At 30.0% G+C, this 27,014-nt stretch overlaps 3 protein-coding genes across 6 annotated transcripts; 1 reads left to right on the top strand and 2 right to left on the bottom strand.

Annotated features, from left to right (window-relative positions):
- Nucleotides 1-491: 491 nt before the first annotated feature.
- Nucleotides 492-1,835, top strand: LOC123903843. The gene is made up of 3 exons (XM_045953499.1): nt 492-648; nt 826-1,176; nt 1,278-1,835. The coding sequence occupies exons 1-3, from the start codon at nt 574-576 to the stop codon at nt 1,524-1,526; spliced, it is 675 nt and encodes a 224-aa protein (XP_045809455.1). The 5' UTR covers nt 492-573; the 3' UTR covers nt 1,527-1,835.
- An 11,785-nt stretch (nt 1,836-13,620) lies between these two features.
- On the bottom strand, nt 13,621-19,096 carry LOC123904322. Its single transcript, XM_045953999.1, has 7 exons — nt 18,493-19,096; nt 17,971-18,415; nt 16,926-17,827; nt 15,602-16,825; nt 15,295-15,513; nt 14,291-15,139; nt 13,621-14,210 (listed from the first exon to the last, which is right to left on the bottom strand). Exons 1-7 carry the CDS (start codon nt 19,094-19,096, stop codon nt 13,621-13,623), a joined length of 4,833 nt encoding a protein of 1,610 aa, XP_045809955.1.
- Nucleotides 19,097-21,802: 2,706 nt separating this feature from the next.
- On the bottom strand, nt 21,803-26,701 carry LOC123903842. 4 transcript variants are annotated; one of them, XM_045953494.1, is made up of 21 exons: nt 26,298-26,701; nt 26,158-26,199; nt 25,618-25,659; nt 25,466-25,507; nt 25,317-25,358; nt 25,182-25,217; nt 25,055-25,090; nt 24,911-24,967; nt 24,779-24,835; nt 24,528-24,680; nt 24,170-24,437; nt 23,989-24,079; nt 23,786-23,913; nt 23,605-23,695; nt 23,361-23,520; nt 23,113-23,282; nt 22,900-23,020; nt 22,638-22,811; nt 22,464-22,541; nt 22,300-22,359; nt 21,804-22,205 (listed from the first exon to the last, which is right to left on the bottom strand). In XM_045953494.1, exons 1-21 carry the CDS (start codon nt 26,313-26,315, stop codon nt 22,044-22,046), a joined length of 2,028 nt encoding a protein of 675 aa, XP_045809450.1. In that variant the 5' UTR covers nt 26,316-26,701; the 3' UTR covers nt 21,804-22,043. The 4 variants fall into 4 exon arrangements, with proteins under 4 accessions (XP_045809454.1, XP_045809453.1, XP_045809450.1 ...); XM_045953495.1 differs by having other exon boundaries at nt 24,779-24,814; XM_045953498.1 differs by lacking the exon at nt 25,317-25,358 and having other exon boundaries at nt 21,803-22,205.
- Between the last annotated feature and the right edge of the window lie 313 nt (nt 26,702-27,014).

The raw sequence follows: 27,014 nt of genomic DNA, 5'->3' as shown, positions 1-27,014 counted from the left end.
CAGAATAAAAGACGGTTCTTTTATATTTTAAAAGTTATTAAACCAAATATTATATCCGTCTAGGCTGAAATTTTTGTATAATTTGAAATGGCGTGTTGATTAATAACGGTGAGTCCAAATTTGTATAACTTGATAATAATAAGAATACTAAAAATATAGTTGGTATATTTATAGAATGTATTAAGATTTAATATAGTCGGTGTATAAAAGTTACATTCTTATATTAATATGTATATGATACACGAACTAAACATGTTTGATAGTAATATTTTTTTTTATCTATTAGTTTTAAAAATTGCTAAAATTAATATGTATTTACAATCAACAATTATCAACTGTGTCAATAAAATTGGGAAGGAGAAAATATCAATTATTTTGAGTTTGATATAACAAATATTGGTAGTTGGGTAGGATAAGATTTTGGATAATGTAATCTAATATTATATTTGTATTTTAATTGATTCTTTTTGATGTAAAAGCTTAAAATACTATTGAGTTGAGACTAACATAGTTCGGTTCACAGGCTTTGCTCACCAAATAGTTTCCATTGGGCTTGTGTTCTTGCAAAATTTAATGGAGACATACTATTGTGATTACATCGATGTCAAACCTCTTGGAAGCTTTACAACCATCTTCTTTGCAAAGCAGGTAATACGAATTTTTGGGTTTTTTTTCATGAACTTGTGATTTCATTTGTTCATAAATTTTGAACATAATCTTTTCATATATGTTAAAACTGAAATTATGTTTTAAATTGATCTATTGATAATTTTTCGAACACAATCTTGTTGATAAATATGCATTTATTGTTGAAAATTGAAATAGAAATTTGGAGAGGTCGATCCAAATTTCATTCGTCAATTTGGAGATGAACTTCCTTCACAGTGGAAAATAATGGATTATCGATTTGAACATCATGTTGTTACATACAACAAAGATGAAGTCCATCCTCTTGTTACAGATGGATGGAAAGATATGAGGGATGTGTTTGATTTACATCAGAATGAAGTGATCGAATTCGCCTATCATGGTCAAGGACTTTTTGGTATTATGGCTTCAAGAAGATTTGAAAGTGAAGATCAAATTCCAGATTATCACAGTCGATCTGTTAGTCGTGGTAATTCTGTGAGGTTTCAAGTTGAACTTACGCGTGATAATATGAGCAATCCGTACCTGGTGAGTATTCTATAATAGATGTAATTTTCATGAGTTTCAAACATTGATATGATGATAGTTGTTTTGAATATTTACTGATGATGTTTTTAATTATAAAACAGAGCATATGGAATGCTTTTGAGATTTATGTCAGAAACTCAAACTTGAATGTGATAACTGCTTGTTGTGACAATGGAACAAAGACTGAAATGCAATTTGCAAAGCAAGACAATCCTTTTTGGATGACAGCCTTAGGTCCCGGTTGGTTTGGTTTTTGTCGCAAAAATGGGTTTCGTGCTGGTGATCAACTATGCTTTAATTTTTCGCTTGTTAACTGTGGTAATAATGTTGTGCGTGTTTTTAAAATTTGAGGTGAGAAAGTTGATTATGTTGGATGCTGCTTGTTGTTGAAAAAAGGGAGCTTGCAAATATGATTTGATGTAGGCTTTTGATTATGGTATTTAAGTTAATTTGGTATTAATGTTTGCTATTTTAGGTTAAGAAGATTTTAATGATTGAAGGTGTTGGCTGCAGAGTAAAATGTAGGTTATCTAAGTGTAATTTGGTTTGACTTTGTGGTAATTATGTGTAGGGTTGATGTTTATCCTTTATTTTCGTTGTTGATGTTGATTGTAGTTTATGATTGTTAATCAATGAAACTGTTTCCTGGTTTTTTTTAATGTTAGTATATTTAAATTAAATAATATGAGTACATGTATACAAAGTTTAAAGTGGGTGTTTAGTTATATCAAATAAATATGTCAAGCTCAAAGTTGAAAAAATTAGATGAATTGTTTATTAAAACATAAAAAAACATAAAAATAAAAAATACAAATAACATTAGAAAATATGTGATTTCCTTAAACCAATATCGATAGTTATTATATATTTGTAATAATGAGGACGTTGCCTTTGACGTGGTGTTTGGCTATTTATTGTATAAGTAATCATCGGATAATGCTATTGAATTCGCAAAAAGGATAAAATAGCTTTTCAGTTATGATGTTGAATGTATCTGTAAAAAAATTCAATTTAGTTATGAATTGAGTTATGAACTTTCAAATTCATTTTAATTAATATTGAAGGTAGTTAAAAATAGTTCAAACGAACTATCATTTTTGTTAATTGAAATGAAATTATGGATATAAGCGCATATATTTTGCGTTTATAAGTTTGTCCATTTTCTCAAATAATCATACAGAATGAATGTTCATCATGGTAAATAAATGGAAGTTTCTCATTTGAGGTTAATTCGTACTAATTTATATTTATTGGCCAATCAAAGTATATGTGGTTAGGGGTGCTAAAATCGAAACAAATCTAAATAATAACTGAAAATTGATCCAAAATAACTGAAAACTGCAAAAAATCAAAGTTTTTTGGATATGTTTGGATATTCTATTGTGAAAACCACTGGATCTGATTGGATTTCGGATTCATTTCGAATATAATTGCTTATTGTCATTTTAAAATTTAAATTTTCATTATATTATATATTACATCAAGCTTAATATTTATTTTCTCAAAAATTTAAAACTATTATTTGTTAAAAAAATTCCAATTTATAATGTGGATATCTCCTAAAAATTACTATTCATTTGCAAGCTTAATATTTATATTTATTAAAAAAAATCACAATTTATAATGTGAATATCCAAAAACCGATCCAAATTAAATTGCATAATGTTGGATTGGATCGGATTTCTTTATTTGTTATTGAAAACCGAACTAAATTGCAAATAAATTTCATTTTGGATCGGATGAGATTTTACTTAAAAATCGATCTAAATCGAATCGCGAGGACCCTTATATGCGCGGTTGATATATTGAAATTTAACTTCATATAAGTTATAGAAATTAATTTTAAATTCCTAGCTTTTGTACATATTTAGATACGGAAAAAAGTAACTCTCTGAATATCTACAACCAAAATTATGGTGTTTAATAGATAAAATCGCATAAAGGAAAAAAATAATAAAAAACAAACATAAGATTTTGTTTGAAGAAACAAAAATCAAACATAATTGGGTAGATGATTCAAACATAAATGGGTAGATGTACGGGGTAAAACAATTTTTTAGGAGTTGATTGAATAATTGGAGGGAATTTTTTTGATCCAATTTGATTGTCACACAAATAATATATTATAATACAATAAAAGGCTTCATCAATTTGAGCCATAAATTTGGGCCAAAGACAAAGTTGGCCCATGACAAACTCTATATCCAACCTTCTAAACCCACATCCAATTTCTTTCGTTTCAACATAACAATACGGCTAGGTTTGACTAAGGTGATTTAGCAAACAGTTTCCATTTGAAGGCAAACAAAATTCCAGATGTTTCCAAACAAATTTCATGTGAATCATTCAAAGTTTTGTTGATGTAGATCAGGTAATTTTAAATTTTTATCTGCAAAAAATATTCCATTATCTTATGAAAAATTTTGTAACTACATGATTATCAGATTTTACATGCTTAATATAGCTATAATCATATTAATCTATATCAGTAATACCAGTATCTATATCAGGAATTAACTTCTGGATGATTTAAATGGGTAGGATTATCTACGCAATACCCCAATTAACAATTTGGGAATATTGATATGGTTTTTGAGAAATATGATATTTCTGTCAATTGCAAAACAAAATTATCATAAATTATAGATGGGAATATTGTCAAGATTTCAGCTTGATAATCCATTACATATGATCTACTGTAATTCAGACTAAAATAACTTTAAATAAAACTCCGGCAAAATATAATAGTTGTAATATTACAAAGCAAAGGATATGAAGTTCAACATTCAGCTTACACATATTATAGTAGATGACATTTGTTCTGACTAAGTCTTAGTACACATATACATTAGGTAAATAATTAGAAGTTCAGATTCAACATGATCAACACAAAAGATATCATATGATAATAAATAGGCTTTTGGAATAAAGTCACAGAGCAACAAAGATTATCGGTCCTAGTTCTGATGCATATTCCGACGTATAATCCTCACATTAAGCTCATCTGTTTCTGGAAAAAAGACAAACCTCAAAGTATCTCCAGCCCTTGGTCTGTGAAGGCGAACGTAATCATACCATCCTTTACCAATGTGCTTCTCATATTTGCCAGTTTTCAGCGATCTTTCTGAAGTATAAATTTGGCACTCAGCTTCAAAAAGTGTGTCATCCGATATTAGCTGAATCTTGTTCACATTGGCAAGGACACCTCTGGAAATTGGATTTGGAAAATGCTGCAATAATAATACAAAAATTATCACATTTACTGACTTTGAACTTAAATCTATATGATTAAATTCCATATTTTTCATAGGTTAAAAAATAAGCAATAATGAAGGCACGATAAGCCTAAATCGTATGAATCCAAAAAACAAATAGAATAGTTCGCAATCAAACTATATATCTCAGGGTATATAAACATATTATTATTTATTGTGCAAACAGGTAAAATGTCTCAATGGCATCACATTTGAAATGTAAATCGAATGAAGTATTAAAGAATTTCAATGGTATGAAATATTACCATCACTTGTTTCTTTGAAAGATTAGCCAAAGCCTTTGTCACTGTTGTATACCATGTAACTGTGACCTGTTCACCTTCTTCTTGAACATGATCTTCTCCATTATCCTCTTCCTCCGCTTCTTCCTGAAAAAATATATATTCGTACCAGACCATTATTTTTTATCTGAAATATTGATAATTTGAAATGCAAGATCAATGAAAAGCATTACCATGACTTGAGGTGCTGCATCCTCAACCACACTTATAAAGGCCATATGAAAATCATTGTTTTTAATTTTGTAGTCAAGAAGAACCTTTATTGGTTTTTCAAGTCCAAAAACTTCGGAAACATTGTTGCCATTCATATAGAAATTGGTATCATCCTTTTCAAATGTTACATGTGCCCAATGATGACCTGCTACAATCCTACCATACTTTAGTCGATGAATCTCTCTTTTCCAAAGTTCATGAAACTCAGTTGGAATTAAGATTTTTGACTGAAATTAAAGTTAAAATCCATGATTAGACAATCTGCATAATGTGAATGTGTTACTGAAATCAAAGTGAATATAATGGCATGGTTTACCTGAAAAGGACTGATAATTGTTTCAAATGTTGTCGGCCTATCAGGAATCTCCATCGTCTCAATGTATGTCATTGCGAATTCATTACGATGGATTTTATAATCGAAAAGCACTCTGGTAGGGTGCTGAAAACCAAACTTCTTAGCCACAACTTGGCCATAGAACATGAAGCAAATATCTTCATTCAAACTAAGATAAATCTTAACTGATTCAGAATTACTGCTAATTGTCCCTTCCTTTTCCTTTTGTTTGTTCAATTCGTATTTCCAATCATTGAAGAAACTAATTGGAATGTCAATTGGTCCCTAATATTGAAAAACATTATATATTTTAAAACTTGACAAACAAATTGATTCATATAACATAAAAATTAATGTCTGATAATCATCAGTGACAGAATCATTCCTAATAATGTGGGGGGTAAATTTGTTGTATAACATATAAAAATATACGAAAATAATAGTATCTACAATAGATAATATAAGTAATTAACGACTGGCGTACCTCCGCCGGATAAATAACACTTTCGAAAGTGCTTATTCTTTCATTTGGATTTCTTGGTGTAGTGCTAAAAAATAGCAAAAATTACAAAAAAAAAAAAAAGATTAAAAGTCAGTCTATAAAGCAGTAAATTTGGTGATGGAAAAACAATTCAAATAAACACCTATTAGTAAAATATTCAGATATATTCAAATTGAACAATTTATCTTACAAAAGAATCAGATGTTTAATATTTCAACTTATATATGACATATATGCTACGATTTTCGTAAAACTCAAGAACAATGACCAATGGAAGTCTTAATTTGTATGAATTTAGTAGGTTATCAATTTAAATAATAAACTGGAAAACATGATGATTTAAAAACGTTATTAAGCATGCATGATCAAATACATAAAAGGAACAAAGGATTCAAACTTGAGAAAGTACAAATTGATTACCATTTTGAAGAAGATGCCATTTGAATCTGAACGGTTTTGGTTTGATAGGCAATAAGGTTTTGACGGATCTAATGGCTGGGGAGAAGGTTCTTGCGTTATGATAGTTAAATGTTGAAAAGGAAAGTGCTTTTTGGCTTTTATCTCATAAAGTTAAAGAAGAATATGGAAAGTATTCCTTTTGTTGGGAAAAGACAACGGTTTGTGATTTGGTATAAGCAATAAAGAACTCTTTAGAAAGATTTTGTGACTGTTCATGTGGTATAATACTCAATACACGGATATATATGTCGTTTTCAATTAATTAGGACCACAATTCTTGGAATGTTTATTTGGTCATATAAATATTAAATGTTGAATAATACTCTCTCCGTCTCAAAATATAAGCAAAAATTTGTCAATAACACTTGATGTATTTTCTTTTAAATTTATACCAGATATATTTACTTTTGTTTATCTCATTTTGTTTATATTTTGGGACGGATTATTAGTTGGTATCAAGAAACTTGGCTGAAGTGGAGTTATGCGGTGGAAAACATTATTGGTATTTATGGACGGTGTAAAATAATTTTACACCGTCGGTGCATTTAAAGTAAATCCTTCTTGAAAAGACACGGAGATATGGCTGTTAGCGATTCGGTTTGGATCGGTTTTGAGGTAAAAACTCATCCGATAAAAAAATAAATTCATTTGCGGTTTGGTTCGGTTTTGGATGACAAATAAGAAAAATCCGATCCAATATTAGGTGGTGTAATTTGGATCGGTTTTTGGATATCCAAATTATAAATTGTAATTTTTTTTAATAAATATAAATATTACAAAAATCGCTAAAAAGTAATAGTTTGACATTTTTGACAAAATAAATATCAAGTTTGACAACAAAATATAACATATAATATATTCAAGATTAATATTTTGGAATGACAATTACCAATTATATTTGAAAATTATAAAAATTTAAAAAAAAAAGAATAAATTAAACAATCATATAGTATTAAAAAAATTTAAAATAAAAAAAGAGAGGTTAATGCAATATATATATATATATATATATATATATATATATATATATATATATATATATATATATATATATATATATATATATATATACTAATAAAAAGATAAATTAATATTAAAATATATGTATGTGATTTGGTTCGGTTTGGGATCAATTTTCGGTTTTTGTTTGGATTGATTTGGATTTGAGCACCCCTACACGGAGATGTAGTTCCTAAAATTTTTATTACTCCCACGAATATGGGAATCATATTTTCATTACATAATAAAGATGTCAAATATAAGGTCATTCTAAAAATTTATGTAGTATATATAATTGTCAGACACATATTTTTTAATTACTACATATGATGTACCGCCATTTTATCCTATTTTTTATAAAATAATTTTATACCAATGATATATATTAGTTAAATTTTAATTAAACATATAATGCATTACATTTTAGAAAATTAATAAACTCAACAATAATAGTATTTAAAAAAACCAAATATTTTTCATAAATATATTCATAACATTTTAGAAATACTGAATAAAGATATATGCCATAATAAATTACATATTATTGACGATAATAATATTTGTATACATAAATGCATTACAATTAAAATCTAATATATTTCCTTCAACAATGTTATTGAGTTTACACCATTTTTTCCATCCTTTTGTAAAGGTAAACTCAACACCATTTTCATCATTTTTTGTGAATTTGCACGTGACATTTTCATGATGAGGACCGCATAGGATGAATTCTCTATAATCTGATAATGATAGGTGGTATCCAAAATCATGAGGTAGAACCTAAAGATTGACAAAATTGATTTGTTAGTATATATGTACTGACAAATCATGACTATTAAATGATATAATACTTAAAAGAATATAATTTATGAACTAACCAATTTAGAAGAATTCAGATGAGATTCTTTTATCACAAGTAGGAAAGAACGATAATCATCAAGATTTGTACTCAAACTATGATATTGAGGAAAAGAAGATGGGCACTCATTTTGTTCAAACTCACAAACGATCATAAGAAAAGTATCTTGACCATAGTAGTGAAATGTAAGGCTTTGATTTCCATTCCATTTATAATAATTTCTAATTCTTGGCCAACCATATGTTATTAGTGGTTTGGTAATTGACATATTGAACTCTACTTGGTGAGGAATTCCATCTCCATCATACAATTTCCATTGAGCACCCAATTGCTTAGAATATTTTCTAATAAAAAAAGGATCTAATTCTCCGAAAGTCTGCAAGTAAGTGACTAATATTAAGTTTTATAGTATGCAATATACAAAAAGAAAGAAAAATATTTTTTCAAACCTCATTAGGAAGATGGACTGCTTCAAACATTGCCAGAGGACTTCCATGAATTATTGGAGGCCATTTTGATGCCATTGATTATGAATGAACAAAAGTAAGTCAAGCTTTGTTAAATGAATGTATTTATAGATAAAAAATAATGAGTATTTTATTAAAGAATCTGTCTTTGTACTACATGTAATACTTTTTGATTTATTTAGTAATAATTTGATATTTAATCGAATATAATTATCATATTATTTGGCGCCAAAATATAACGTAAGCTTAATTCATAGGCTGTTTTTGAGTTTAATTTAACGTAAAATTATTATATTTCTCCTAATTTATATTAGAGTAATTTATAGGCTCAATGGAATATATTGATACTGTTTAAATTCTTAAGATTGATAATATAGGAGAAATATTAAAAGAAAAAGATAAAAATTTAATTAAAATTTTGAACAAATAAGGAAATATAAACCATAGAAACAATATGTGTTACTTACGAAGGTAATATATCATAGAAAAATACAAATTTAACGTAAAAGACTTCATAGATAATAATTCCATTAATTAAAAATGATAATACAAAACATCATAATAAAAGAAAGTAAAGAAGAAAAAAAATACACAAATTATTTGATTGCCAAATTCAACGAAAATTTGGCAAATAAGTAGTGCTTCTAATTGATAAAGAGAACCAATAGAACATAGCAAATAACAAAGATCATGCATTGGTAATTTCTGGTAGCTTCCACATGTGGCATCGATCGTGTGGATCGTTAATCGCAAACTTAAAACGAATTGTATCATCAGCTTTGAAAGGAATTTCTTGACATAGGTCTTTCCAGGTATTTCCCAATTTTGTTGTGACGGGATTGGTAGAATGAACAACCCTCATATGTTCTTTGTGGGGATAATTGCCGCATATGGTAATAAATTTGAAATTTTTATCCATCAAGAAACTTGCAAAGTCCATAGGTAAAATCTTAAAAACAATAAGGAAAAGAGTTAATATATATTGTAATTAAACTTATTAAATATGAAATAAATATATAAAAGTAAATTGATACGAAATATAAAAACAATAAGAAATTTAATTTAATTGACAATACCAAATTTTTGTTCTTCACACTTTCAGTAGTCAATAGAATGTCAAAAAACACAGTTTCATGTGGTATTATACTACGACTGTGAAATGGCAAAATATCAGTTTCAACAATAGGTTCCTTAAAAGATTTGATTCCAAAACAGCTTCCACCATAATAATCTAGTTCAAGTTCAATGTTATTCGGCAATCCATGAAGTTCTATTAATTCTTTCCAGCCATTAAAGATTATAGGATTATCATAGCTTTTATTGTACTTAAGTACGGTCCAACCATTGTCTAAATTGAATACGAACCACATATTGTCTAACTTATTATAATATTCGACAATGAAAGTTGGATCTATTTCTCCGTAACCCTGTGAAACACAAATGAAATGTTTTAATTAGTAAAAAAGACTACCATAACAAAGTAAAAAAAAAAAGAATTAATTAAAAAAGTAAAAAATATTACCAGATTAGAAAGTCTTACAACTCTGCAAGTTGTAATTGGTTTTGATTGTAGCATTTCAGCAATACTCATATTGTTAATAATTATAAGTGTTAAATATATGTAATAGACACAGCCACACACATGTATTTATACATATAGATGCAAAATAGAAGGCATAGTTCTACAATAATTGGAACTAAAATATTGTTTCTTTGCAAAATGAAGTACACCCCACGTGAGACATGTAGGTTTCTTTCAAAGCCTTTATGAAAAGATCAAAAGGTAGATTCTTCAACTTTAAAAAGTAGAAATCATGATGATGAAAACTTGTGGATGAGGTAAAAAAAGGACCGCATGATCTTTATTAACTTGCAATAAAAAAATTCTTTTTTTAAGTACTGCATGATTTTAAAAATTATGTAGGTAAAAGTATACTGAAGGTCCTTATTTTATTTATTTATAAAAATTAAACGACTAAAGTGTTAGTGATAAAAAAAGATAAAGGACCGCACTGTTACAAAAAAAGGGACTAAAGCGTTACAAATAACAAAAAATAAAGAGTAAAGTGTTACAAAAAAAAGATAAAGGACCATATTGTTACAAAAAAAAAGATAAATGACCAGAGTGTTAAAAAAAATGATTAATTTGATTGATTGAAGATATATTTTGAATTAAATACATTAGATTTTAAATTATTGGAACTGCTAGATTATCATGTTGTGAAGAAAATGTGGTAAAGGTAGGTCATAAATCAGAAGGTGCATTCTCTAAAAGTAAGATTGATTGAAAGTCATGTGTACTTGAAAATTGATTGCAAAAAATGAGATGGGTAATTCATAATGACTACTCTATTTAGAGAATCTTAGGCTACATGTCCTTCACGTGAATGTTTTGGCTACATATGTTTACCTTTATTTGTACTTTACTCCCTCAATCTCAAGAGATTTAATAAGGTAGAATGTATTGAGATTATTGCAATTTACGAACGATAATACAATTAGTAATCATATTATAAGGACAATGAAATGTAAGAACATCTCCATTCATTATATTATTGGCAGCGCAATAGCTTTCCCAGCCACGTCCAATCATCAGGCTTGGTTCGGTGTCGGGGCTTATTTGTAATCTACATGGAATTTTGATGTTTAGTGGACCGCACAAGTAAATATATTTCTTCTTTGCTTTGAGTATGTAGTTGGCAAAATCATTAGGAATCGCCTGTATCAATGGAAAAAAATTATAAATAGTTAGAAATAATATATTGTATTAGAACAATAGTTAGAAATATTTTGAAAAATTAATTTACCAATGGTTTATTGATAGCCTGATTTTTGTGAAGAAAAACACAAAATGATGAATATATTCTTGGAGCAGTGCTTAAACTATGGAATGGAGGATAAACATTTGAACCTACTTGAGAGATATCAATTTTTATTTTGAAACAATTATCTCCGAAATAGCTAAAGAATATTCTTCTATAGCCAACGAATTTATATGTAACTCTTAATGCAGTCCAACCATTTGTTAGTTTAGGATGTAAAATTGATTTATTGAAGGTCATAGTATGAACAACTTCATCTGATAGTTTGATATACCATGTATCTTCCAATTCATGAAAAAATTCAGCTGCAAACCATGGATCAATTTCAGCAGCACTCTAATAAGAAAATTAAATATAGTTAGATGTAAAAACCAAAATATTATGAAATCGCAAATATATAAGTAATATTGAGAATGAAATAAACCTGATTAGGTGCATGAATGGTTACAAAATTAGATATGACTTCTCTTTTGTTAGTATGAAACATGACTTGATTAACTTAAAATTGTTATCAATATGATATTATCATTCATTGTATTTCTATCTTTGGGGATATATTTATAGTGTGATTGAGTTGAGTTGTTGAGGAAAAGTTAATTTAATAAATTTTATTTAAATGCACTGTAATTATGATGTGATACATGAAATTATTTAGATGGTCTAGTTGTACTCATGGGTGTGTACCAAGTAATAATAATGAATGTGAAATATAGATAATCAATATATTAGGTTTTATTTAAAAATTATAAAAAAAAAATTGTAAAACAATGAAAAAAATATTAAAATTGGTGTATTTTAAATTTTTAGGTGAGAATGATAAAGTTGATCTTCTCCGTTTATTTGAAAAATCATTTTTTTTCTATTGGAAATTCAGTCCATTTTATCCGTATTTTTGAAAAATAATTTGTTATAAAAGTTAAGATAAAGTTATAATTGATTAGTTGTAGTTTGATAAAGTGGATACACATTGGATACTTTGGCTTGTACTAATAACTTTGTCATAAAGCCTGTTACATGAGGTGATGCTAGCTTGTTGAAGAAAGTAGTAATGTACAATAAGGTGTAGCAGTAGATCAAATTTCATTATAAATTTGTAATCACATTTAACTATATAAATGTGAAGTGACCAAGTGGTTGGTTGGTGAAGAGAATATAGTTGATGAAATGGAAGGTGACAATGTTGGTAACATTGAAAGTAATGAAGAAATAGGCGATGGAGAAGTAATAAATGGAGATGAATCTTCCGGGAAATATCCTGGAGTTTATGTTGCTGATTACAATGATTGTCATTATTGGGGTTACACGGTCGGAGAGAACAACAATGTTTTGGTAACATTATTATTTAAAGTAATATTTTGTTAATAATTTTTAATAATAAAAGTATTGTAATTCAACTTGTTTATTTGCAGGAAATTCCTAAAGAAAACTCATTCATATTTAATGATAGAACTCAAGCCAAAATTACCTTGATTGATCATTTGAACGGCGATAGATATCCTTGTGATATTTATTTTGGGGATACTAATATCGATGAGATATATGTAGGAAATGGTTGGCATGAGTTTATAAGAGGCAAAGTTTTGAAGATCGGGGATATTGTGTATCTTCTTATGTATGGAGATAATCCACATAACATACATGTATTCCATATAGAGGAAATGTGATTAAGTAACATATTTGTAAGATAGTGTTGTTTTAATGTATTAAAGTAAGATGGTGTAAGTTTTATCTAAGTTTAAGAATGAATGTAATTTTGAATTAGTTAAGATGGATCCAGTTTAAGTATGTACTGAATATATATTTTCAAATATTAGATAAAAATATAAGTTGGAAAACAATCATTTAGCCAAACTAATTAAATAAGAAACAGTGCATAAATAATTTAAATATTAAGCAAATAAATATAACATAAACATAGTCAATTGATGTAGCGGTTAGAACAACAATCAAAAACATTGCCCAACTTTGAGTATTGTCAAATGAAGTTGGAGTTATGACTCAATTGCTACTTGATATAGCAACATATATTGCTTTAATATTCAGGAAATTGGAATTCTTCATTGTCAGGTAAGTTATCAAAACATCTGAACTGAACTTCCATTGTACTTGAGTTATGCTTTGGTTTCATTTTAAGCACCTTGACCTGAACAAATAACCTAGTACTGTGAGATTAACCTCAAAATGTTAACATGAAATATGTTGAAATTGGAATAATCTATGTATACGTTACCTGCTAAAGGTTTTCAAAAACCTCTTTGAAAACAACATTAGTAGTTGAAGTTGGAAAAATGTTATCTGCTTTTTTTTCTTTATCATATATCAATATCTTCAAACCATTTTTGGTGGTAACTCTTGACATTGCCACATACAATTGACCATGACTGAAGACATCCTTTGGCAAGTATAGTCCAACATAATCCAATGACTGACCTTGTGATTTATTTATGGTCATTGCATATGAGACTATAATTGGAAATTGTATTCTGTTTAGCTTAAATGGCCATGGTGATTGTGATGGTGACATTTTGATTCGTGGAATATACATTGTGTTTCCAAGATGTCTTCCACTTATAATTTTTGCCTCAATGACATGATTTGCAAGTCTTGTTACTATCATTCTAGTACCATTACATAAGCCTTCCGATTGATCAAGATTTCTCATGAGCATTATCGGTGTTCCAATTTTCAGACTGATTTTGTGATTTGGTAATCCAGATGTTTTAAGAGAATTTAGAAATTCAGGTGTCAGCGTCTCAAATATCTCACAATCATTAACATCAGCACGATCGATTGAGTCACAGCTGTAAAAATCTTGAGCATCACCTGTATTTGGAACAGATTATAATATGAATGTTAATAATATTGATACGAAATATAATGGTATGCAATATAAATGGTATTACCTGGTATCAAGCTCAAAACATATGTGTTGATCTGTTCGACAACTTCAATTGTGGAAGCTAGAATTGCTCTTGCTTGCAAATAATTTGGACATTTGTATTGATCGACCAAGTTTGGATAAGTACTTTGAACTATAGCAGGAATGGGATCATCATAATCAAGAATTAGCAGTTCCTTTGGAATATCTACATCAGCATACCCATCATTTGGCTCTGATAGTCTGCCTTCTCCTATTTTTAATAGCCACTTAGAAAAATTGGCTATTTCTTGATCGTTTCCGTTTTTTTTCAATCTCATATTTTGAGTTAAAGTCAAGACTTTGCAGTGGTCCCATATCTTTGAGGAGTTGATGGTGGCATGTACAATATCTGAACGATAACCTCTTGGTACCACTGGAAGTATTTGTCTAAAGTCACCTCCAAAAACTATAACCTTTCCACCGAAAATTGTTTTACTGTTTGAAAAGGAACTCATAACATCTCGCAGTGTTCTTTCAAGTGCTTCAAAAGTATACCTATGCGCCATTGGAGCTTCATCCCATATGATGAGTTTGGTTTGTTTCAGAAGTCCTGCCCGATCATCATTGTGTTCTATATTGCATGTAGCATTATCTAAAGTTGGAACCGGAATCTTAAACTTTGAATGTGCGGTTCTTCCTCCAGGTAATAACAGTGATGCTATTCCACTGCTGGCAACGGTCAAAACAATTTGTGATTTTGATCTGAGGGACGAAGCAAGTGTTCTCCACATATATGTTTTACCTGTTCCTCCATAACCATGTAAGAAAAATACACCTCCTTGTTGTTTTCTGACTGCCTTCATAATTGTTTGGTATATGCCTCTTTGTTCATCTATCATGATATTGATATAATTTGGGATATTTATTTAAGCTTTGTAAAATTTGTAAAAAAATGATGGAAATGATCTCTAATAATGAAATACATCTTATATTTGTATTTAGATAAATTAAATGATTTAAACATAAATTGAATTGCAGACAATGTACCTGTAAGTGACTGATACAATTGTAGAAATTCCTCTCTTTGTTGATGAACATCATAATTGAGCTCATCATAAATGAGTCTATTTCCCAATTCTGCTGTGACATAGTCATTTGGAAATGGAAGACATGGAAAATCTGTCAAACTTTTTCTGTTGGCTTCTAAGTATTTTTCAATCTCAATTAGAGTCAAATTTTCAAGCTGTGCTTCGGTTAATTGCAGTTCTGCGTTTTGTACGGAAGAAAGTAAATGAGTTTCCATATACTATAAAGATAACAATCCATTTAAAAAAAAATAATGTTGATAACGTACCTCTGTTGTTCGCAATGATCCGTTGTCGATGGAGAATACCATCTGATAACCAAACTTTAGTTTCATCCCATACATGTCTAGGACGATTCATCGTTTTTGCAAGTAGTATAATGACAAAAAGCTTTCTCAAAAAATGGCCGGAACCCCAATCTTTAGCTTCCTTTATAGCTTGGATGTACTGTCTATCATCTTCAAGAAATCCCATGGCAAAGCAAGCATCTCTGTAGGTAAAGTATTGAGTATTTCCAATTTTCTTGATATCATCATAACATGTTGGTCCCTTTACAACTGCCAACATCATTCTAAAATAGTAGAGTTCACCAGTACTTGGAGGAACCCAAATTAATCTTCCAATTGTGTATCCTCTTTTTCTTAGCTTCCACTTTCTAGACTTCTTGACATAAACAAACTTAGAGACAAATTGACCATATGTAAGAGTTCTTGCCTCTGGGAATGTATTGTTTGCCTCTAACCATGCAGTAAACATTGATTCGGTGACGCTTGGTTTAAGAAGAACATCATCAAGATTTTCATAATCTTGAAAATAAACAGAATTTTGTCCTTCTAAGTGATAGAATAATCTTTCAACTGCAGGTTTCCTACCATGGATAGGAAAAGAAAAAATTCTCCAACATGCTTCACATGGAGATACATATCTACAATCAATGTATTCTTTGACTTCATCAATTTCTTCATTTTTAGAACTTTTTCGCTTAATGGAGGGAGAAACAGATGCTGTTATCCTATCATATCCTTTGTGTATGTATTTGAAGAGATATTTGATTGATGTACATTGGTTACACCATTCCATATTGATGTGTGCTTGATATTTCAACAACAAAAAAGCATTGTAAGGGACAACATTTCTATTGTCCATTGTTACTCCACTTTTTGTTATAGTATGACCATGTGATCTTCTTCTATAAATCGGATAACCATCTTGATCAACAATAGTTTTTTCAACAAATTTTTTGGGATAATACTTTGAACATTTGCCAGTTTGTTGCATGCAAGGTGAAGAGGTATGTGTTATACCGCAAGGGCCATGAATCATATGATGTTTGACCAATTGATACAATTCCTGTTGTGTTGACTGATCTGGAATTTCAGCTGAGATAATGGTGTTAATATCATCAGGAGTTGGAAACTTGCTTGATGGGTGAAGGAATAGTAAAATGTGAGCATGTGGCAAACCTCTTTTTTGAAATTCAATAGTGTACAAATCTGTTCAAACAAACACAACATTAAATATTTATGACATGGCATGTGTAAAATAAAGTGGTCAAAATAATATCTGATCAGAAGGTGTAATTATAAAACTTACATGCCATTACTCTTCCGAGGACATGATTCTTGGTAAGATCTTTGAGCAACTCATTAAATTTGATTTTAAAAACTCTAGCTATGATATCTGGACGATCATGAGGTTTTAAATGTTTGCTGTCAAGTAATCTAATAATTTCCGGCCAATTTGGATTGCATGTAAAGGTTATGAACAAATCAGGGAAACCAACTGCTGCAGATATGGCCATACCATCAAAATATAACTGGTCCATGTATCTTTTGCTACCAACAAAAGTTGAAGGCAATACAACTCTTTTACCAGTTTTGCTATCTGTTCCTTCAGCAGCATGAAGTTTTTGATATTTACTTACTCTTAAGGTAGATTGATTGTTTCTAATGAATGATAACCTTTCAGCCTCCATCATTGTGAAACCATCAACTAAAAATTGTTGGAAAAGTCTTCTGGAAGAAATTAGAGTTTGAGCCTCTGCTTTTCTCATTTGGATTCGAAAAGATAGCCAATCCATGATTGTGAGTCGATTTCTCCTTGTAATTATGACATCGGGCCTTTCTTTATGTAGTGTTCCACGTCTATATCCATCCTCTCCATATGGAAATAGTAGAGGATATTGATATCCAAGGTATGCTGAATGGAATTCATTGATTCTTTCAAGTTTTCCACTACGTTGTTCTATTATTAGATCTCTTGTATCTCCAGCATCAACATCACCAACAATAAGAGCTGCTACTTCAGAAACAGTGGGATGATTATATATCCTTCCATCAGTTTTCCTATCATGAATTAGTCTCAGTTTCAATTCATGAACATTTCCTTGCTTTAATTTATCTCTTGCCATTCGAAAAACTTTAGCATGGACATTGTGTTGATCAAGCATTAAAGCCAAGCTGGTCACAATTTCAGGATCAATAGCTTTGTTACCCCTGTACAATATGTTGAACAAATTATGATAAAATATATTGATTATTCACTATCTAAAATTGGCAATATTGAATAAGACACTAAAGATAAGTAATATCACATACTCAAATAAACGCATAAGACAAATCTATATGTATATACTTACCCACAACTATTTATCCTATTGGCTATTTCATTGTCGGTGTCATAGATATAAAGTTGTGCATACTTTGGAAATTCTCCATCCTTTGGCAACATGCTTCCCATTCGATGACAGGGTTGTCCATGTAATCTCAAAACTGGTGGCCCTTTACCATTCTTGTTGGTTTTTTTATCAAACTTCATTCCAGGTGAGGTGAAAGAAAACATTGAATTGTACATCCTTATATTTTGCTGAAAGCTTTTACTTTGTTTGGAAATATTGTCAAACAATAGTTTTTGCAGACATTGAGGAGGATCTTTTAGGAATGGCAATTGAACTTTTCCATTACCACAACAAATTTGGAAAGTTGGTTCAACGGCATGTCTGGATTTTGCGCGTCTCTCTTGATACCACATTTGAGCTCCGCATGATTGACATTCATGTAGAGGATCACCAATGTCCGAATAACCTATAAAGGATCAATGTATTATAAGCCAATGATTATAAATGCAATATGATTAAAAACAAATATTAAACATAATCAACCTTGTGGAGAATTAGCTGCAAATAAGGTAATGCATTCAACAGCATCATCTTGATCTGTGTCACTATCTGTGCAACTTTCATAAGCATCTTCTTCACTGCTTGAAGATAAATTGGAGTCTTGTTGAAACTCATTATGAGCAGTTTGAGAGGGTGTTTGTTTTCTTTTATTCTCATCAGAACTCTGGTCAGAATTTGGAATTGTAGATGAATTTTGAACATTAGTTATTTTCTGAACTTTGTTGACTGCATCAAACTTGCTTCTCAAGTTAACTTTTAATCCTTCAACATTGATTAAACTCTTGGATGGAATGGGTTTTTTATGTATTAGTGTTTCATTAACAGATTGATCAGCAGGTTGAAAACTTGGAATCAGTCTATTCACCACTGATGAAGTAATATCAGAAAGTGGAGTCTTGGTCATAGAAGTAGAAACCATATCTGGTGGTGTGGATGATGCAATTGGTATGGATTGCAAATTTTGAATCCGTCTGTTTACCACTGATGAAGTAATATCATTAAGTGGAATGTTACTCATAGAATTAGAAGTCATAGCTACTTTTGTGGGAAATCCAACATATATGCCTTGATAACCGCTCCTTTTCATATTTCTAAATCTTTTTTTATGTTGAAGGATTAATTTTCTCTTGTGCCTTGCAATTTTTGATGCAATTTTTTTAGCAATTGTTTGATTCTCCATTATTTCTTAGCAACGAAAACACTCTGGATTGAAAACAGAATTTTACATCAGGAATTTGTAATTACACATTATTAAGGATTTGTAGGGAATTTTTGTTGACACCAAACAAACAGATACAATGAACATCAAAAAACATATTATGACTTCGTATTAAAATGACATTGACACAATGAACTGGTTACATATCAAAATACTGCATAGTATATAGAATGATAGATACTGTAATAACAGTTGTTCTATTTAAATAACAAATTTAAATGATCTAACCTTTTGACTGGAAGATTGATTTAGGAGATTGGAGTAGATACATGAATGATATTATAAACTAACTGTGATGTGAATACGAATCATTGTGATCAATTTGTTACAATCTGAAGTTCAGTTCTTGTGAATATTGCCATTTAGATGTATGTAAGATTGAGAACTTAATAATATAAGGACTTAAACTTCTTCATATCCATTTCGTATATAATGTTGTCTTGTGTTTCAAATATTGTGTAAAATTCAAATAAGATTAAATTTAGAAGACTGGTGGGAAATTTGAAATTATAATCTGTGGTTTTGAAAATGGTGTGAAATTTGAATTTGAAATTTCAATTTGAGAGCCAGCTGTTAATTTTGTATGATAAGCAAAACCACAACATGTAATTTGAATAATCTAATGATAAGTTTGCCTTCCCTAAGCATGAATAGAGTAATTTAATGTTATAGTTCCTAAAGGTAGACTATTACTTGCTCAAGGAAAAGATAATAATATAAAACTGAACTGATAGTACAGTCACACTTCCCTAATGCTGTCATAGAGTTATGTAGGCTGCAGCAAAGTAATTATGCAGTCAAGTCCTTGTTTTATGGAAGGAGTTATGCAGTCAAGTCCTTCTTTTATGGAAGAAGTTTTGATGCAAAAACAGTAGAATCTACCTAATAGCAATTACAATGTAAGAAAAAGTACAATTTTTGCTGTTGTTATAATGTAAACAGATGATGTAACCAAAAAATTAATTGGTTTAGTTACAATGAAATCAAACATTATTATGTAATACTATTCATCAACCATCTTTTCAATATTTCTGTAGATGATAAAGTAAGGATGACTTATTTTTTAAGTAACCAAGACAATCAAATATGAAAAGCAAAAATATACTTCAGAAGTATCTGACCACAATAATAATATAAATACTAATATTCATTAAAAATTGAAATACATAATAATTAAACTAAAATCAAAATAAGGAAATGTTTAAAGAGCTTATACACTTCTTTCAATATTGCAATGAAAGATTTACATATAATATGGTGCTGCAGATGAAAATAAAAACAGAGATGGTCTATAATAACACACCAATTTTGAAAGATGAGTTAATCTTTAGTTATTAGACGAACATGAACCAAGTTGCGTGATATTTTGCAGGCAAATTTGAACCTAATTGTGTCACCCTCCTTGTAATTTTGAAATCTGCAAAACTCTTTCCATCCATGACCAATTATAGTTGCTACTATAGGAGAATATGTACTCATAATTGATGCTTGAAGGATATCTAGATGGTCATTAACTAATAGTAAAGATTTGTAACCAACTGATCTAACATAGTCTGAGAAATCGCCCTCCAATGTCTGCACAAACACACATACCAACAAATACTCATGAGATTTAAAATTAAATAAACATTACATATGTAAAGTAAAAGTAACATAGATAAAAAATTACCATGGCAGTGTTATGAACATCACATCTAGATAAGGTTACATCAAAAGATTGAGTATCAATTGGATTTGTAGAATGACTATGGAATGAAGGAAAATTTTCACATAATGTAATACTTCCAACTGATAACAAAAAATTTCCACCTCCATAATAAGTAAAAGTTATTTCGGTTGCTTGTTTGCATTCAAGATGATTTAGTAATGCATACCAACCATCAGTAAGGTATGGAATGATATTGTATTTTCCAAATGTTAACTTGTGATGGATACCATTTTTATCCCAAATGTGCCAACTCTTATGCAGCTCATTGAAATGTTGCTGGACAAAATCTGGTGGGACTTCACCATAGAACTGAATTGCATAACAATATAAATGAAGATAGTTCAACTATAAAATCATAACAAATGAAAAACAAAAAAATTATATAAAAGATTAAGAAGAAAAAACCTGATTTGGGATAAGTATAGTCTTGAAAAAGCCTAAGGGTGTTTTACACTGCAGGTGTTGTATTAACTCCATAGTTGTATCAATTTGCAACTTGTTATTGAAATATGGTTAAGTATAATCTATTTATAATGTATGAAAAGTGTGGTTGTAATAAATGAGGCAGATATTAAGCATTAAACTCATTCCACCTGAATTGGTAATTGATAAGTAATAATGTAGGTGGTTGGGATATAAGTAAATTGTATAAGTAAACTTGTGTTAACATGCGCAATAATGGAAAAAAGTATCCAAACAAAAATACACACATAGGCCTAAATACAAACTTAGGGGTTATGATAATATTGAGTTGCCTAAAGTTGAATGCAGACATTGATAATAAATGTAAACTTAGATTTCTTATAATACACACATAAGCCTAAATAAGAAAAATCTGTTAACAAAAGACCATAATAAATCTCATTATATATAATGTTTCACAGGATTATAATCTTGTTAGCAATACTTGCTACACCATTCACTAAATTTTGGGCTTGTGAAGACAAATTAATACTTGATTTCCCACAAAATTGGTGTCAAGAAGGTGATAGGCAACAAAAAAGTATCAAGCAATTTGTACATGCTAATATGCCTGTGAATTTAAACATACACACAAATTGTCATACATTACAACTTCAAAAAGTAGTGTGGCGAAATAGTATTTGATTAAATTTTCTCTTTTTTAATCAGTTTGCCAGATCTTGTTGATGAAGCCTGACAATCAAGATTGAGAGATTCAACTGGTTGTTCCTTTGCAGCAGTCCTTTTGGCTGGAGTCTTTTGAGAAGAAGGAGAGATATCATTCTCTGATGAAGCTGAAACATTTGGCTGTTGCATACCAATATAACACATAAGTTATGTGTGACTAAAACATAAGTAAAAATTATTAATGGTGGAATATCAAGGTTATGAGGATGCATACTGTTGATAGAATTCCATCATCTAGGTGAGCAAATTTTTCAATATCGTCTTTTGTAAAAGCCTGTTACATGCATATGATGAAATATTAATTAACGGTTCTTGATTAATGAAAAAAGTGGAACTATAATTTATTAAAATGACAAATAAGTATACTAAATTACAAACCTGAATCGTAGGTGATTGAGATATTGCACAAAGTTCTTCCTCAATTATATTGATGGTTTCAATGTCTTTGAATGTACTCTATCAAAGTTGAAATTTACGAAAATTAAATCTCAAGAAACAAAAATTTTGATGTAATAAGATCTCTTATCCATCATATAATTTGAAATTTTTTACCTCTGCAATAGGAAGTTGTTCCTCAATTTTGGCAATCAAATCTGGACTATCCTTACACATGACAACAGATCCCATCCCACCCCATCCAATTTGCCACTTAACTCTAACTGCAAATTTCCGTTCCATGATAGCATCAAAATGGCGAGGATATTCCTGCTGGTCACCGTAACCATTCTGCATATAAAGAGAGTATTTGCATTGATCAGACAATGTTAATAACAAAACAATTTGATGCTTATGAAAACTAAAATATATAATGAACCTTCTTTTCTTGTTCAAGTAGAGTCTTTGCAGTTAGGCCAACCATCTCATCAAGAGTATTGTCCCAAAAAACAAACTTGGCTGTATCGTCACCATCGTATACTTCAACATCCAACTTGTACCTTGCAGTTTAAGTAACATTGTTCAAACTCTAAATGAATTAATCGTATTCAGTTTAAAAGGTATTGGAATAAAATATATTGTAAATTATTACTTGACTCTAGGATCATTTGTGGTGTGTGACTTTCGGCATACAAAGGGGAGTTCAGATCCTTCACATTTTAAGGAGCAGTCATTTGTACCATCATTGCAAGCATAAAAAAACCAACCTCCATTTGACACCCTAATGTGTGAAGTGTTCACTACAGTAACACAAACTGCATCCTGTAATTTTGGGTAATCAGTGAAAAGGTAAATCAATAATGAACAAACTTTAAACATACTTCGAATGTTAATGCATACCTTTTTAAGTTTTTTAATAGCTCCCAATGAAAGAACTTGGGCATTTCTCATGAAGTTTTCATCAGTATTGTATTGAGTACCAGCATAACTTTGGGTGTATAATTGTGTAGAAGTTGAAAAAGACCTGTTTTGCGACGCATAAACAGTTTCCTTGGGCAAGCTGCATATGAAAAACCAGTTATTATAACTGAAAATCAATAATTGGGACCACTTTGTGAGGTTTCAACAGAATACTATAAATAACCTGGCACGAAATTTTTCTATTTCAGGTATCGATGTATCAAATAGAATCTTAGTTCCATTCCACACATTTGTTAATTGCAAGGGGTATGATCCTACAATGTTATCCAGTGTGATAATTGTTAGAGAAACACAGCTATAATACTGTGGACATTGAGAATAACATTAGACAATTTATCACAGACCTTGTGCTTCTCTGACTCGAACATGTCTCATAATGATGACACATGGATCATTATTAGATCGTTGGTTGTAACCATTGATAAATTGGTCAGATACTAAATCCCACAGAGTACAATCAAGTTCCTTATCACTACAAACATAAAACAACAAATAATTATCATAGTTAGGTTAACTGAACTGTATGTGAAACGGTTTAATACAATACCGCTGATCTTTGATGGTAAAAGCGACATTAGCTTTCCTTGTTGTAGTTGCAGTAACAATCTTCCCAATAGAGTTAACAACTCCTATAGCATCTAAGTCAGAAAACAGCATACATATAAGATTTGTAGACAATTATAATATGAAACTATAGGTTCAACTATGTTGTTAACCAATTGTCTTACCAACTAACAGATCAGTGCGAAAAGTCCCATTAGAGATCTCTTCAAAATCCTTGAAGTAAAAATGTGTTTTTGGTATTTCTGGAATTTCAACTGCAGTAACTCTTGTTGCACCAACAAATATTAATCGAAATTTGTGAGGAGTCATCTTATATTGTGAATCATTATCTGCAACCCTAAAATTACGCATAGAATACGTCTGGCCTTGTGCAAGTTGTTCTTTCCACTTCTCAATATCATCAGTCATCACAGTCGCTTGGATAGTATATCCCTATAACAAATTAAAAGGCAATTGGTATATACCTAAAAAAACTAATAACCATTATTCATTAAGATGGATAATATGAGGAAAGGAAGCTACCTTTATATCCCTGAGCAACATTTCCATTATCACTTCAGATTCTCCTTTCGACACAATCCACATGTCATCCAAAATCACCCCTAGTCTCCATATTTCTTTCTTCTTGGTAACATCTTTAACAGCATCATAATCATACTCAATAGGCTTCTTTTCCTGCATATACATACTCTAGAGTTAAAATTGCCACAAAGAGATGCATATTCCAACCAAAATAGATATATACAAAGTCTACTATAAATATATAAGCTAACCTTATTGTCTTGAAGCATTTGGGTATCTTGAGATTTCTGAGGTACATTATGAACAAACTTCATCAAAAATATACTAATAAATGCATGGTGAACAAACCTTACTGAATCGTAATAAACAAATATAATGAGTACCTCTTGGTTTTCTGCCAAAACCTTTATGCCATCGTTGATTTCAGTCACCTGAGATATCTGCATTCAGTTATCAAGAAACTTCATCAAGTTGTGGTTATAGTCAACATTTTTTTAACCAACTTCAATATAAATAGATAATCTAACCTTGGTGTCACGATCCATTTGGGTCTCTTGAGATATCTGAAATACATTATGAAGAAACTTCATAAAAAATATATACATTATGAACAAACTTTAATTATGTATGATGATTATTAAGTTTCATGAGTACCTCTTGATGTTCTATAGGTTCAGCAGTTAGTTTCTTCTGAAATTTCCAGTTAAAAGATTATGAAGATACATAAAGTTACTCTTGATATAATTTAAGTAATGGAAGGTAAATGATTGTTGCATAAAATATCCATACCTTTTTGTTAACCTCCATTGAAACAGAACCTTGAGGTGAATTCTAAACAAATCGAACGCAACATTACAGAGTTAAGAACAAACAATGTCTATTTGCAACTACGTGCGCGTTAATAATTTACAACCAAACATCAAAATTTTTATTTATACCTTTTTGTTAACCTCCATTGAAACAGATCCTTGCGGTAAATTCTAAAAAAATCAAACACAACATTAAAAAATTAAAAACAACCTATTTTTATTTTCAACAACGTGCGCGTTAATTATTTACAACACACAACCAACTTTTTTAATATGTTCACCTTTTTTTCAACCTCCATTGTAGTTGATCCAAGTTTTGATTTCTAAAATGTCCAAAGGAAAACCATCAAAACTAAAAGTTGATGTTCATGGAGACATAGATTGTTAACAATACTCACCCAAAATCTCATATAAAACCATAAAAACTTAAACTTCCTTTGATACAAACTTGTATTGTTCATGAATATGTACAAAATTGTAGAATCATCATTGATACTTCAAATCATCTTCGAATAGTTGGACAAAAAAGAGAAAAACTTAAACTTTACGTTCATACACACATTTATGGATTATGTCTATAACAACAAACACCATAACTGGAAAAAACACCATAAAAACATAAACTTTGTGTTGATACCCACATGTATTCTTCATGTATAAAACCAAAATGGTATCATCATATTACATACTTCAAATAAACAACCAAAAGTGAAAAAAAAACCATATAAACTACAACTTGAAGTTCTTACACAACCAAAAAGTGCAAAAATAAAAAAAATTCGAAGAATCTGTATGTTCATGTAAGTGTCGATTTTGTATACCTTTTTTTCAACCTCCAATGTAGTAGATCCAAGCTTTGATTTCTAAAAAGAAAAATAAAAAAAATACAGGAAAGCAAACTCTTTTTAGCATCAATCTTGATAACAAAGTAAAATTTCAAGTTATATGAAGACAACATTACCTTCTTAATCTGATCCATAGCAAGTTCAAGTTCAAGTTCTCACAATTTTTTCGTTTTGGAGGGAGATGGAAGGAGATTGAGTGTGATGTTGTATGAAGAGATGTTGTATCGGAAGTGACAACATGGAGAGTATTAGAGTAGTTCAAAATTTGGTTGGAGGATGTGAAGCAAAAATGTGAAATTCCATTAAAGCCCAATGTCTTCTCCTTTCATAGTTAAATGCCAATGTTATATGAGATAAGGGCAATTAGGTAAATGCGCTTGAAGGTGGGGCCAGAAGCAATGAAAAAATTTGAGACATCTAATACCAATATTGCCCTTATTTTTAGTAGTAACAAAAATGGGAAAAAAAAATGGCAGAAGGGCAATCTCGGTTTTTTGGTGGTATCTTATTTTCTTATATTTATAGTAGATCTCACATTCTGCCAAACTCACTGTTTTGGTCATCACTGCTTTGTGTAATACGTGGTGCCTACTCCTATACACCTTTGTACTTTTTGTTTACAAGTTTCCGTAAGATTTTTGGAGTAAACAGCAACTTTCGTCCCTGAAAGTGGCACTCGCTGTCATATAAGTCCCTGAATTAACGAAAACTGTAGAAACCTCCTTGAATGTTAATTCTGTCGGTCAATTTAGTCCAAAACATTAAATATCTGTTAAATGCAATGATATGGCATTATGAGTAGGATATTTATATAATTTGCTGGATTTTTTAAT

This window comes from Trifolium pratense, linkage group LG2 (assembly GCF_020283565.1).
Source record: "Trifolium pratense cultivar HEN17-A07 linkage group LG2, ARS_RC_1.1, whole genome shotgun sequence".
Taxonomy (NCBI): Eukaryota; Viridiplantae; Streptophyta; class Magnoliopsida; order Fabales; family Fabaceae; genus Trifolium; species Trifolium pratense.
This window is presented reverse-complemented; position numbering and strand designations above follow the sequence as displayed.

What these genes read in the sequence shown, in the direction of transcription:
- LOC123903843 (XM_045953499.1), top strand. Translation starts at nt 574, where the DNA reads ATGGAGACATACTATTGTGATTACATCGATGTCAAACCTCTTGGAAGC. An exon ending in CCATCTTCTTTGCAAAGCAG is followed by an intron (nt 649 to 825) that starts GTAATACGAATT and finishes AAATTGAAATAG; the next exon opens with AAATTTGGAGAGGTCGATCC. An exon ending in ATATGAGCAATCCGTACCTG is followed by an intron (nt 1,177 to 1,277) that starts GTGAGTATTCTA and finishes ATTATAAAACAG; the next exon opens with AGCATATGGAATGCTTTTGA.
- LOC123904322 (XM_045953999.1), bottom strand. Translation starts at nt 19,096, where the DNA reads ATGAAAAGGAGCGGTTATCAAGGCATATATGTTGGATTTCCCACAAAA. An exon ending in CCTCGGAAGAGTAATGGCAT is followed by an intron (nt 16,826 to 16,925) that starts GTAAGTTTTATA and finishes TTGTTTGAACAG; the next exon opens with ATTTGTACACTATTGAATTT. An exon ending in TGTTTTGAGCTTGATACCAG is followed by an intron (nt 14,211 to 14,290) that starts GTAATACCATTT and finishes TTCCAAATACAG; the next exon opens with GTGATGCTCAAGATTTTTAC.
- LOC123903842 (XM_045953494.1), bottom strand. An exon ending in CAATGGAGGTTGAAAAAAAG is followed by an intron (nt 25,508 to 25,617) that starts GTGAACATATTA and finishes TGATTTTTTTAG; the next exon opens with AATTTACCGCAAGGATCTGT. An exon ending in ATAGAAAAATTTCGTGCCAG is followed by an intron (nt 23,521 to 23,604) that starts GTTATTTATAGT and finishes TTTCATATGCAG; the next exon opens with CTTGCCCAAGGAAACTGTTT.